We start from the raw sequence: 13620 nt of genomic DNA on the forward strand, positions 1-13620 counted from the left end.
CGGTGCATTGAATGAGTGCCGATAATTGTAGTGCCATGCAAGTGTTCCTACAAAGGCATTCAGTTTGGGTTGAGGAGTGGCCCTCTTGGCTACAAGTACTTGTTGCATGCCTCATAGCCCACTTGCTGCTTGGAGATGTTAAAATCCACACACTGCGTACTAAACCTGCTTTCCTGGGAAAGTTTTTTTTCTGTTTTTCTTGCCCTTTGTGACATTTGGGAAGCTATGTTAGGCACGTCACCGTACCAAATGCCACTCGGTGATAGCCTGCTCCAACAAGTGTTTCACTCTTGCCACATTTATTTCTATATTTTCCACAGCCCTTGTGGCAGTAAGAACATAGGCATTCTGCAGTGAAAGTTGAGTTTTGGAATGCCACTGTCGAAAACTTCAACGAAACAAAAAGTTGAAGATGAAAAGCAGTGTTTTCAACCTCGATGGGAACAGTCATGATTCTTCAGTAAGTCACAGGACAAGGGGATGTGTTTAATCTGCCGTCAGACTGTGTCATTGCCGAAGGAGTACAGCGTGCAACGCCACTTTATGTCCTGTCATCATGACAAGTATGGTGCATTAACTGGAAAGATATGTGATGACAAAGTTGGTCAACTGAAGGTGTCACTCGGAAAACAGCAAGAATTTTTCCAAAAGTCTGCCAGAATTCAGTGGAAAAAATGGCTAGAGCAAGTTTCATTGCTTCCCATCTAATTGAGAAGTCTGGAAAACCTTTCACCAGTGGGTTATTTTTGAAAAATCATCTGTTCAGGCATGAAAAAGGAATTTGAAAAGATGAGCCTTTCACCCAATACATTTGCGAAGAGAATGACTGATATAGGCCACAACATTGAAAACACCTTAATGAACCGATGTCGGGATTTTGAAGCCTTTTCTTTCGCCAATGATGACGAAAGCACTGACATTAAAGTTAACGCCTAGTGTGCCATCTTCATTGAAGCGTAGACAAGAATTTCAACATGGCAGAAGTAATTCTGGACACTGTCCCAATGAAAGGCACCACTACAGGAGCGAACATCCTTTCAGTGCTTGGAGGAGTTGTTGATCACAGTAACTTGGAAGCGGGAACAAATGGTGTGTGGCAACCAACTGTGCGCCATCGACGGTCGGAAGCAGGAGCGGTTTCGTAGGACGTTTGCGAATGAAGCTTGAAGGGCTCGGATTCACTGAATGTTTGTGGCAGTACATGGTATCTTACACCAAGAAGCAGTAAGCAGTAAGACGCTGAATATGAAATCTGTCATGGGCATTGTATCTAATGCAGTGAACTTTATTTATTCAAGAGCGCTTGACCGCCATCAGTTCACCTCTCTGTTACAAGAGAAAGGCTGCAATCATAAGGAGATCCTGTACCACAAAGATGTGCGTTGGTCAAGAAGAGATTTTTTGACCTCGGAGAGAAAATCGACATCTTCTTGAAGGAGAAAAATAAGCCAATTGCTTAGCTGTCAAATGAAAAGTGGCTTCATTCCCTCACAGGCATATGTGATCACCTGAACATCTTGAACGTAAAACTTCAGGGAAAAGAAAAACCCAACGAAAATGAGCGAGGGCGTTCCCACATTTCAGGCCAAATTACAAATCTGGTGGCGCCAGATCTTTTTCCAACTCTCAAGTCACTAGAACACATTGCCCAAGAATCGTGATATTTTAGCAGATTTGCTCTGCAATCTCAAGGAAGAATGCAAAATTCGGTTTCAAGGCAACTAGAGCCTCTACTAACAGTTTTAAATTTTCTGTGTACCCTTCGCTGTGGGAATCAACAATGGTGAGCCTGAACAGCAAATGAAGCTTATTGAACTTCAAGCAAGCGCCACATTACTACAGACGTTTGGAGATGTAGGTGTCCTGGAGTTTTTTTTTTTTAGATAAGATTAGATGAGACAATTTTTCCAACTTTGCGGCACCAAGCAACAAGGATCAATGCCATGTTAGGAAATGCATACTTGTGTGAGCACCTCTGCTCTTTATTTATAGTGGAGAAATCTGCTCTGCGTTAAAGAATGACAAATGACCACCTCAGAGCCACCATGCGAATAGTCTCTGCACAAGACCTAAAGCCAGATACTTTGTGTCTGCTAAGCATTGTCAAACGTAAAGGTAGCAGCACCCTTAGAATTAAAGGGTGATTTTTGCGATTGAAAAATAATACCTTTTCTTGACGAGGCCAGTTATCTTCATAGTTTCTTATATTTAACACACTGCAAGATTGGCACTCCTCACACATAAAAAAACGTCATTGTGATTGATCCCCTCCTCCTCTTTTTGTTATTTTCTGGCTTCTGGCATGAAATTTTCTTAATGTGGTTCGCATAGCAGTATAAGTTTGAGACATCTGATATATACTATATACCAGTTGTCCGAGCTATAAGTAACTGACGTTTTAAGAGAGACAAGTGCTCAGGCTGAACAAAACCAGCTGAATGCTAGTAAGAGTTGTGTGGTCTAGTCTACTGTATTTTTTTTCTCCAAATCAAGTCAAAACTAACTGCATACTTCTTAAGACCATAAATGAACAGGATGATCACTACATCTTACAATGCACTTTTAGCTGTTCAACAGTGGTGTGTAAAATGGGATATGCAATTAAACCTTGATAAAACTGTTCTCTTGCGAATTTCACGGAAAAAAAAACCCATTTCAGTCCTTTCTCTTACAGCCTGCTAAGTCATTTAATCTATGAGGCTACATTTAGAAGTAACGTTAGCGGTATTTAGGGGTAACGTTAACACATGACTTAACATGGACTTCCCACATTGCAGACATTCTCCTCGGCTGTTTCTAAGCTTTGCTACTTTAGGCGGAAGCTTAAAGATGCCCCAAGTCCTTGCATACTCAACATTTATTAGGCCCAAATTAGAGTTTGCTTCGGTTTTATGGGATCCATTCATAAAGAAAGACGTACCAGATAGAGACAGTATAAAAGAAAGAGGTTAGGTTTATTTATAACAAATACAGGAGGTTAGACTCACCTACAATGCTAATGAAAACCAACCATATTCCACTACTTGAAGTATGGAGAAAAATTCCTGTCTATTGTTTATGCATAACCTTTTAACACATAAATTAAACATTGCCCTCCCCACAGTTCTTTAACAGTTCTCAAACCATTCACGAATTCATTTGCTTGAACCCATTTTTGCAAGAACTGGCTCCTTCAAGCACAGTTTTTTTTCCACGGACTTCTTCCTGAGGCCATTTTCCAGTCGTTCAATTTTCAGTAAAGCTCTTGAGAAGCATTTTCTTGGGCGAATGAGCGTTTTTTTTTTGTTTTGCTCATTGATTGCAACCTCATGTATTCCTTTGTCATTTGTCTCAGCTGCACCCAATAGGTTTCACTTGCCTATGACATTTCGTTGTTTTTAAAATATTTGCTATTTTTAGCTGGGACACCATGTATTACTTATTCACTGTTCACTGTGCATACTGTTGCGCTACTGAAATGTTTCAGTAACCTCCAAGAACTTTATAGAGTAATGTATAGGTGTAGGAGCAACTCATTCTGTGTTTGTGCCAAACGCTTTATGCTTTGCAGGAAAAATTTGGATGATCCAATATCCGAGAGCACTTACTGGGGCCGTTTCTCCACACTGCTATTCCTAGAAGAAGTTCAGATGAGAATTGACATTCGCAAGTATGACATGGTTGGCGTACCATTAACTCCTTGTCCTACACAGACTGACTGGTATGTTTTAGAGGTAAGGCCAATTTCCCAATCTTAAAACTTTTATTTTTATGCGGATTGATGAAGTGGGCCCTTTGTATAGTCATAAAAAAGAGCTTGAGGGGGCTGGTATTGTTGCTTTGGCGATTGCTTCAGAATTACTGTTTTAACCCATATGTAGTCCAACCATAATTTTAACATTATGGTCGGTTTTAGTGGTTTGGAATAGGGAAAAAAAGAATGCTATTCAGTAATGGTGTTCAGTTACATTGTGAGGGATGGCTTTTTCATTTTTATTATTGGTGAAAAACGTTGCGTTACATTCGATTTAATGCGGCATAATGCCTTTTTTTTTTGCCTCCTGCTGTTCCAAGTGAAAAACTGCCATTTCAGATGGTAATTCCAACTTTCCCATTTCAATATATGGTATTTTATATTCAGGTTCCTGGACTAGTAGAAATGAGGCCATCTGTGTTGAAAGGTGATAAAATCTTTGTGCGCCACTCGTGCGAATCGCCGGAGGAGAACCTTGAAGTGTTGGAATATGAAGGTTTTGTTTGTGAAACAAGAAAAGGATCTGTCCTGATTAGCTTTTGCAAGCGGTAAGTTTATTTTCCCTAATGCCATGAGGGTGAAAACTCTCGGCAGTGTTCGGCGTCGGTGTGGAGCCTCCACCTATCAACCATGACAGATGACATACAGTGTTTAGGGGGATTTCCCTCTCTCCACCTGCCACTGTTGGCAGGTTGAGAGAGAGAAGTCTCTTTCTCTCTTTGTAGGGAGAGAATGGATAAGCGAGACTAAGAGTGACTCAGCAAATACAAAAATGACTATTAATGGCTCAGCAGAAATTGATAAAAGAAGTTATTACTTATAAAAATAAAATAAAAATAGAATCAGGGTTGGAATTAATTGGTGAGTGAATGGCAGTGGGGTCAGAATAGTTGGCAAGCGAAGGAAAAAAGCTATCTCATTTCCTCCTCATCAATTCAATCTCATTTCCTCCTCATCAATTCAATTTGTCGCTCCTAAATTTTTTTCTACTGTCATGAATGAGGGTCAGAATTCTGTTATCTGTTATGTTGCCTTGTGTGGTCTAGTTTCTGATTTTTCTTATACATAGTTTCTTTTGTCAAGAGTTAATATTACTTTCAGTGTGTCGTGTGCAATGTCTCACAGATCACAGCATGTTGTGTGCTTTAGGCATGTTCATTATAAACCACTTTCTGCTGCAAAAAAAAAAAAGCAAAAGGCTGAGCTAAGGAGCTCACACAGTTGTGTCTGTTGATCTGTGCATGTGATGAGGCCAGCCTGATCAGTTGAGCTTTCAGTTGAACAAGCTTTGATTGTCACTTGTTCCATCAACGTACTAATGCTCTTGTGCGAGTGCTCTCCGATATGCAAAACTGCTTAGAAATCATGCACAAAGCCTTGCAATCAAGGACTAAAATAGCTCTGCTGTTCTGCAGCTTTCATTCATTTGAAAGCAAATTTGAAGGTAAGCTAAATATTTACCGAGAGTAAATACAGTTGAGCAAATAATGTGTAATTTATATGTGTCAGATTTCACTAAGGCATCCTTCTTATGGATTAATTTATTTGTGAACATTGCAGACCAATATTGCACTGCCAGGAAAGTCTAAACAGGATTAGGCAGGCAATGTCAGATGCATATAATACGTGTTTGCTGTGTCAGCATTAACATCAAGTTCGAAAGAGGCTTTCACTGGCATGATGCATTTCTAAGGGTCTTAAGAGCCATTGCAGCAGGCTGTTGTGAGTCGTGATGAACATGAATCTGTAGGTTTCCTAGAAAACCATAAAAACAGCCTATGCTTTAGTGTGCTTTTGGTGAACACATCAACAGAAGCCATTAGGTAGCTGCCATTTCTTGCTTTTAATTTTATTTTAGACATGTTAATGACAGAGACAGTCTCAGAATGCAAGAATCTTCGAGTGCAGTTCTTTGCAAATGTAGATCAATGCCAAAAGAAGTGTAGCACTTGGATCCATCAATTTCCATCAATGTGGCTGCACATATAATTTGTCGCAGCAGTTTGTGGAAAATTATTGGCCACTAAAATTAAAGCTCAGGAAAATTAGGCTTAAGTCAAAAATAGAGGCCTGACCCACTTGCTTCTCAATCATGAGAAATGCCTTAGAAACTGCAAGGCACCTTACAAGCGTTGTTGACCCAAAAGAATGTTTTTAAAGATGCAATGGTGTGGAGAAATTAAACATGCATTATCTGGCTTCTGCTGTTTCTCTAAACTTCCCTAGAATTTTTCCTTGACTTGCATTTTCAAGAGCATTTCCCTGCTCTACAAGGCCACAGTCAGCGCTGTTGTCCATGACTACCTGGTGCTGGCTTTGGTGTGGTTTAGTCCTGGTGCTCACCTGCTGAACACTGGCTTATTTCCTAATCATGATGCCATTTTGCTGGAGTTCTGTTGTGTCATGTTGATGTGATAGAGCAATTGATCATCAAAAAGGAAAGAAACCTTACTTCAGCACATTGATTGTGCGTGCTATTTTTTGGATTGTATAACTAGAGGCAGATGGTCATGGTAGCATACTATCCGCATCGTGCGCTGCAGTTTCAGCCTTACATGTGGCGCCATCTGGGAGGCGCAGCGGGAAAAAAGCGGCTGCTCCGATCAGACGCCGCCGCTGCAGCTGACGCTGTGCTCCTCTGACCTCGTCGCGACTCTTCGCAAGAACAAGCTGGAAATGCCTCGTAAAACACCCACCTCGCTTACTGTTGCGTTCATGGCCAACCCACACTTGGCTTCGGGTACACGGCTTTATATTTGGGTTGCGCATTTGTCATATTTTTTCCGGGACTGCGCAGTCGCAGCACGACCTATCGCATGAATTGAGCGCAGGGGAAGCAAAAAGAACCTAAAGTCAGACTGTTTTGCACACATGCCTGACTCGACACCTCAGGGCAAGTCTTCAGACATGACCCTCGTTAATGAGCGAACGCGACGTCTGTTTAGCCTGCAGAAACGCTTTTCTTTGACCTGCTGACTGTTCCTATCACCGTTTCCTACTTTTCTCAGCGTTTGCTTCTGGGCAGTTTATCCTGTCGTAGGCGCACGCCACTGGTAGCAAAGCTCATAGCAACAGTACTGTCTTGCTTGCTTGCTATGCGTTCGATCTGAATTCCCACAAGACCCAAGAGAAAACGCGCTTTGAAACAAGCAAGTCGATTTACTGTTGCCTCGATGGGTGCCATAATAGCTGTAAAAATGCCGCCGGGAAGCAGTTGAAGATTATGTTTTATCGTTTTTTCTGGAAATAATACGAGTGCAAAACGAAAAAGCGCTGCCGAGAGCAGTACGGCGTGGAAGGTAAACAGGCCAGCGTGGAGAAGCGATAGAGAAAATTGTCAAGTGAGAGCTGTGTACACAAAAAGTAAACAAATCTGCGCCGCACGTGCGAGTCTCGGGCATCTTCGAGAACAAACTGCGTGAGCGAATACCATTGGCCTAATTTACAAAACATAAAAAAAGCACTGTATATACAAAGCAGCGTGTACGTAGCACCCTGTCACTAATAATCCCGCACGCGGCACACTGCAAGCAGCCTGGGTGATGCACCCGGCCGCATGTCGTCCGAAGTAATTTACGTGCTGAGCGTTCATGTCACTGCGTGCACTACCTGGCGATGAGGAAGAGGGATTTCGAGCTCGATGTTTGTACCGAGTGCTCGAAACCAACCGACGGTGAAGAAACGAGCCGTAAAAGAATTAAACTCGCCTCAAAACTGAGCCTGCGCATATCTCGAAGGTGCCCGCGGACATTGCTGCACAGAAAGGTTCACCGCACACATCATACACAGGCTTAGGGTCGCAGAATCTGCGACCGCGCACCAAACCGTTGTTTTTAAAAACCCGTCAACATTTCCATTCGTCAGAAAGCTACATCATCACGCGCTGATTATGTTAATTAAGCCGGTCATGCATGCTGTTCTTTCCGGAGACTGCGCTCAAGCGCGACCTCGCTGTCGTTTGGACCGAGCGAGCGAGAAAGCAAAAGAACAGCGGTGGTGACCAAACCTGCTGGTGGATACCGACGACACTTTCAGAGCTATGTTGTAGTTGCACATATGCCTGGCCCGGCCTCTCAGGGCAGATCTTCAGATGCGACCCATGTTACTAAGAAAGTGTGTGGTCTGCCCGCCCCACAAAATTTTTTTTTTTTTGCAACACCTTTCCAATGGCTGTTTGGGTGTAAACTCCTAAAAAAAAGCGCCGCCAGCAGAAGCACTCACGACATGAGACGCACCAAAGGCACCGGCGTACAAAAAGCGCGCCTGGCGGAGAACGGGCTGTGACTTGCATTGCTTCGCTTTTAGCTTATTTTGAAACACAAACACGGTGTATGCGAATGTACATGCGACGCAAGCACAAAAGCGGCAGACAGAAGCCCTGTTCTAACGCGCTGACGCTGTCGGGAAGCACGCAATTCACGGCTCTTTCTACTGCCTCACACGACAGCGGACAGCCGCTTTCCGCGCGCACTGCGCGTGAGGTGGCGCCACTTGTTCTGGAGCAGGGGCGCCACCATACCAGCACATGAGGCGGATACTCATTGATTGTGATGACTTGCCTGGCTCATGAGACCTTTACGTTATTTAACATGTGCAGAAAATGTGGAAATAGTTTGTATTTTCTTTGTGAGATAGTTTGACTATTAAGGGGAGACGCGGGTCGAAAAGTCGCGGTTTTCTAAAAAAAAAATCACTTTTTCGTTTTAAGCTGCATTGTCATCTTTGGTGTATAAGCTTTTATTTCTGTAAATATCAAGCCGAAATTCGCACGAGAAGTTACCAAAAAATGCGCCTAAGTGAGCGGCGGTAACTCTATAATCCACCGAAAGTTTAGAAAGTCCGCGCCGTTTGCATCGTTCTCACGCAATCCAGCCTCACCGCCCGCCATTTGCAATCATCGGGGCGTGCAGCGTCAGCCCTTTCCTCCAAGGTTCAATGGCTGTCAGTCTCGTATGTTCACGGAGAATAAAAGAAAAACGAGAAAGAAGACGAGACTGTCGCGTGTTTTGAATTGCGCGCCATGCAGCGCGGCGCCGCCATTGGACGGCGGTGCTCCTTTTGTGCAGTAAAGCCGAACCACCGCTGCTGCGTGTTCTCGAAAGCCGCACAGTTTCCCGTGTTCTTTCCGCGTTTTCGTGATGACTAGCCCGAAAAAGTGCAGTTCCGACGCCCGGAAGTATCGAACTCGGCACAAGTACCGAGGGAAACGGCGTAAGACTGTTAAAAAAACGACAGCCGGGAATGACGCCCGCGACGCTCCGGCGTCGGTTAGGCCTACCGCCGACACCGGTCACCGCGACAGTTGTGAAATCGACGCTGCTATGGATTTCGTCAGTGCATCGCAGAAAAAGATGGGATTCTTCAAAAGTGACTCAAGGTCGGTCGGTGCCCCTGCTGCTAGCACGGTGTTGTGCGAGATCGGCGCATTGACGGCACTGGTGGCAGGATCGGCATGCCCTACTTGCCGCGAACGGAAACTCGCCGTCCGAGAAGCAGCTGAGAAGCGCAAAGGGCTTTCGTCGTACTTAGAGCTACGCTGCGAAAATCCCGACTGCCCAGAGTCTGTGCTTTCATTCACGCACACGTCGAAGCGGATCATTTCGGCCGGTGAGTGCGGTGACCCCGGGGCGAACACTCGCTACGACAGCGGGAGCTCGCGCGACGGCTTCGCCGTAAACGTGAAGGCTGTTTTGGCAGCGCGTGCTATAGGTGCTGGATATGACCAGCTTTCGCGATTTTGCGCAATCATCGGCCTTCGAAAACCACTGCATCACAAGACATTCCATGCTATTTCCAAGAAGCTCCATGGTGCTGCAATGGAAGCTGTTCGCCAAAACTTGGAACAGGCACGAAAGGTGGCAAAGGACGCCGTTGGCGGCGGCGATGTGCCGGTCATGTTTGACGGCACGTGGCAAAAAAGGGGCCATAAAAGCCACAACGGAGTGGGCACAGCTGTGTCCCTGGACACAGGCCTTTGCTTGGACTTTGAAGTGCTTTCAAATTACTGTCTTGCTTGCAGTATCCACAAGCCCATGGGTGATGATGATGAGGTATGGCAAGCCTTTCATCGCCCTGTATGCGAAAAGAACACTGAATGTTCATCTCATGCAATGGAACCTGAGGCAGCAGTGCGCATATGGCAGAGGACTTTGTCATATGAGACCCCACTGCGGTTCACAACTTTCTTGAGCGACGGTGACAGCAAAGCCTATACTGCCGTCTGTGGGGCTGAGGTGTACGGTGACACTGTCATCGAAAAAGAAGAGTGCACTAACCACGTTGCAAAACGCCTAGGCACTGCTCTGCGAAAAATGACAACACCACTGCCACGAGGTCAAAAGCTATCTGTCACAGCCATCCAGAAACTGCAGACATATTATCAAATAGCCATAACAAATAACAAAGGCAGCGTGCGCAGCATGTACACTGCTATATGGGCCTCCTATTTTCATTGTTGCTCCAGTGATGGGGCCAGCAGCCACAAATTTTGCCCTGCTGAACCAGATTCCTGGTGCAAACATAGGCGTGCTGAAGCACTGGGGGAGCCTACACCACGCCATACCCCTTTGTTGACAAAAGCTCAGGGCTTGGCAATTATGCCTATATATAAGCGCCTTACTGATGAGAAGCTCCTGGCTCGGTGCCTTCATGGCAAGACGCAAAACGCAGCGGAGTCGCTCAATAGTAAAATATGGCTGCTGTGTCCAAAAACAAAATTTGCTTCTCGGACATCTGTGGAGACAGCCACGGCTATTGCCGTGCTGTGGTACAACAAAGGCCATGCCGGCTTTGAAGAAGTCCTTCAAGAGATTGGGGTACTTCCCCCAGAAGAGTTGGTTGCACGCAGCGACCATTCTGATTGCATGCGGATAAAGAAGATGAACTTGAAGCGAACCGCAGAAGCAAGGGCGCACCGTCGGAGCGCAGTGAAAAGGGCTCGCACCGAGGAGACCAACCGTAGGAGCCGGGAAGGGCCAAGCTACAGCGCAGGAGCCTTCTAGAAACTGTGTGTGCTTTCTGTAAAGCTGCTCTTGGGTGTGACCAAGATTCATCGGAAAACAATCGCATTTTGAAGAATAGAATGTTTTGAAACTTTCAAACCTGTTTTTCTCATTTTGAAATTTTTTTATATTTTCGTGTCTTCCGGGAAGCCTTTTGTACTCTTAGAATTGGTGTATACTAACGAAATTTGGCATACATATTCTTGAAGGTATGTAGAATGCCGATATCTACTTGAAATTTCATTATCGGTCGTCAGTAATTACAATATAACGAAGCTATGTTTCAGGGAACTGAAGAAAGCAATGGTTGAAGTGTCAATTTTTTTGTCTAACTTCCAATAACTGAACACGTTTTTTGACTAGATATTGGCACTCTGTGATCTACAAAGAGCTAAATAAGCTATAGCACAATACCTTTTGTGAAAGTTTAGTGCATAAAAAAGTGCCCATAAAATCGTTATAATTTGTCATTAAGTATAATATAACTTTAGAACTGTAGCAGCTACATAAAAACTAATTGCATATTTGAAATCTGCATAAAAAACTGTCTAGTTGGCTGAATTTTGAAGTCTCTGGTACAAATAATAAAAAAAAAGTTGTTTCGAGGAGCCTCTCCCCTTAATGGTGCATCAAAGTTTTCTTGTGTTTTTAATTTTTGCAGACTTGTGGTAAATGAAAAGGTGCAGATATTTTTTTTTGAACAATAGCTACACTGCAGCACTCATTTCTTGTAACCCGTTTTTTTTTTTTTTTTTGGTACCTAAGTTATGTAGGGCTCTCCTCTTGCATATAAAAATATGTACAAAAGCACCCTTCTTAAAGGAAAAAGTGTCTGAGTGGCTGTCAGCTGCCTATAAGTCTGTTTATTTTGGCTTGTTTTTGAACCAAGCGTAGTCATAAAATGGTGTGCAGTGTACTTAGTGCATCACAGACAAATTCATAGGCAGTTGTAGGCAGCATCCTTGAAGGCTCTGATGGCTGTGTGAGCTCTTCCTCATGGAGCTTGATATATGAGACATCTGCTGGTAGGTTGAGCTTGTTATTATTTGTTCTGCTCTTTTGCACACTACTACATAAGCTTCACACATCACCTGCAAAAATATGCGGTTTGTTTCAGGTTTGATGCAATGTACTTGAAAGGAATGAAGTTTGATGTTCGGTTTACTTACAACCGTCTACCCCTGCGGCTAATGCACCGTGCGATAAGCATGTTAGAAAGAAATGATCTGTGGAACTTTGTTCTCCCAAAGTGCAGCATCGCATCACAGCCAAGCCTGAAGCTGGGCCAACTTCAGTGAGTGCCTCTTTTCTTTAGCTTGTTTGTTTGCTTGCTTCTTTTTTTCATGTCTGCAAAAGTTATATGCATGCATATGAATAATAGCACATATAAGCTGGGGAGACCTCGCCCCGCTTCCTCCCCTTTAGGGTTTGTTTCCCCGCAGTGTCCTTTCTAGTTACCTTAAATAACAAGGTAGGGTGCCAGCGTCGCAGTGCCACAAGCGCCACGGACGGTGTGACTGCTACATGCATGAGGAAGAGAGCTCTTTGGTTTAGGAATTCGTTGCACGCAGATGTTTCGGCGCAGCATTCCATTCTTCACCAGTGGGGTGAGTCCTCGTGGTGGGAACATTCTCCCACCAGCTCGTCTCATCCGGCCTCGGAGTTTCTCCCCTGTGCTAGCGTGGGCGAACATTCGCTAGTAATCGTGCTAATAAGTTGGACAACTTTAGTTTTTTAGCGTATTTTGTTGCTAGCCAGCATTGTTGTTGTAGCAGTGAATGCCTTGTTTGTATCATCCAGAGTGTCATTCCTTTGTTTCCCTCAGAGCAAGGCACGCCGTGGTCAGCGTGCACTCAGTAGCACTCGCTTGTTGCAACATCTGTTGCATCAAACGGACACTGAGGTTAACTCCTTCCAATTTTTTCAGTGCTAAAAATTGATTCTCTGGCTATGTGTTGGAGCTTTCTCGGCAACACAAAACACATTTGGTGCTAAGAAAATTGTACTTAGGTATGGAACAATTTTTTTCTGCCACTCGATTCAAACTCGTGGTATCAAGACTGAAAACGACGCTCCAACAGGAAGTGGATGGGGGGTGTAAGCCCAGCCTCAGGGATTCGCATGAACAAAACTTCGTGGAATTACTGCAGTCTGATGGTGGCGATACCCATGTTTCATTTTTTGGAGATTTTTAGCTTATGAAAGGTCATTTTTATTAGAGAGTAGTAATTTTGTTATTAGCACATGGTATACCCTTTGATACAGGCCAACTTCAAGTTGTTCTCGATGTCCCTTTGAAGGTCACCAATGGTAAAATTGTCTGTCAGCAACTGTTTTTTTTTTCTTTTTCCAAGGCTGTTCAACAAGAAAATAGCGTCAAACCCAGAGCAGTTCACAGCTGTGAAAAACATCCTTCTTGGTTTGCACCGGCCTTACCCATATCTCTTGTTTGGACCTCCAGGCACAGGGAAGACTGTGACTTTAGTGGAAGCCTTAAAACAGGTATACCACAAGCTCGCTTCCTCTAATGATCAGCACTACGCTTCTGCTTTGTTTGGTGCACTGCAGCATTGTTTACATATCTGTTGTAGGTGTGCACTCAGATTCCATCAAGTCACATCCTTGTTGTGACACCTTCAAACAGTGCCTGTGATGTCCTTGCCGAACGTCTGATGGAGCACATGACGCCATCTGAACTTTTCCGCATGTATTCCGCATCTGTGCACCCAACGAAAATTTCGAAAAAATTGGAGGTAAGTGTTATGGATTGTATTTAACTTATGAGAATATAGTTGAGATATCCGCCCTTACATTTGACCTTCTTTCCCTGCACATGGAAGTAAGCGCCATTTGGTACCAGGAAAACACTACTGCTGTAGGCGTGTG

The 13620-nt window shown here is 44.1% G+C and overlaps 2 protein-coding genes across 2 annotated transcripts in view; both read left to right on the forward strand.

The window, feature by feature from the left end:
• LOC144125724 (helicase MOV-10-like) overlaps positions 1 to 13620 on the forward strand; it is a 61922-nt gene that overhangs the window by 17026 nt on the left and 31276 nt on the right. Inside the window, 5 exon segments of the mRNA XM_077659366.1 lie at positions 3551 to 3713; positions 4121 to 4281; positions 11852 to 12028; positions 13089 to 13236; positions 13326 to 13487. Of these exon segments, the coding sequence (XP_077515492.1) occupies positions 3551 to 3713; positions 4121 to 4281; positions 11852 to 12028; positions 13089 to 13236; positions 13326 to 13487 (811 nt within the window).
• On the forward strand, positions 8800 to 11264 carry LOC144125728 (uncharacterized). Its single transcript, XM_077659376.1, has one exon. The coding sequence runs from the start codon at positions 8872 to 8874 to the stop codon at positions 10732 to 10734; it is 1863 nt and encodes a 620-aa protein (XP_077515502.1). The 5' UTR covers positions 8800 to 8871; the 3' UTR covers positions 10735 to 11264.

The sequence above is a fragment of the Amblyomma americanum genome, chromosome 3 (genome assembly GCF_052857255.1).
Source record: "Amblyomma americanum isolate KBUSLIRL-KWMA chromosome 3, ASM5285725v1, whole genome shotgun sequence".
NCBI classification, from domain to species: domain Eukaryota; kingdom Metazoa; phylum Arthropoda; class Arachnida; order Ixodida; family Ixodidae; genus Amblyomma; species Amblyomma americanum.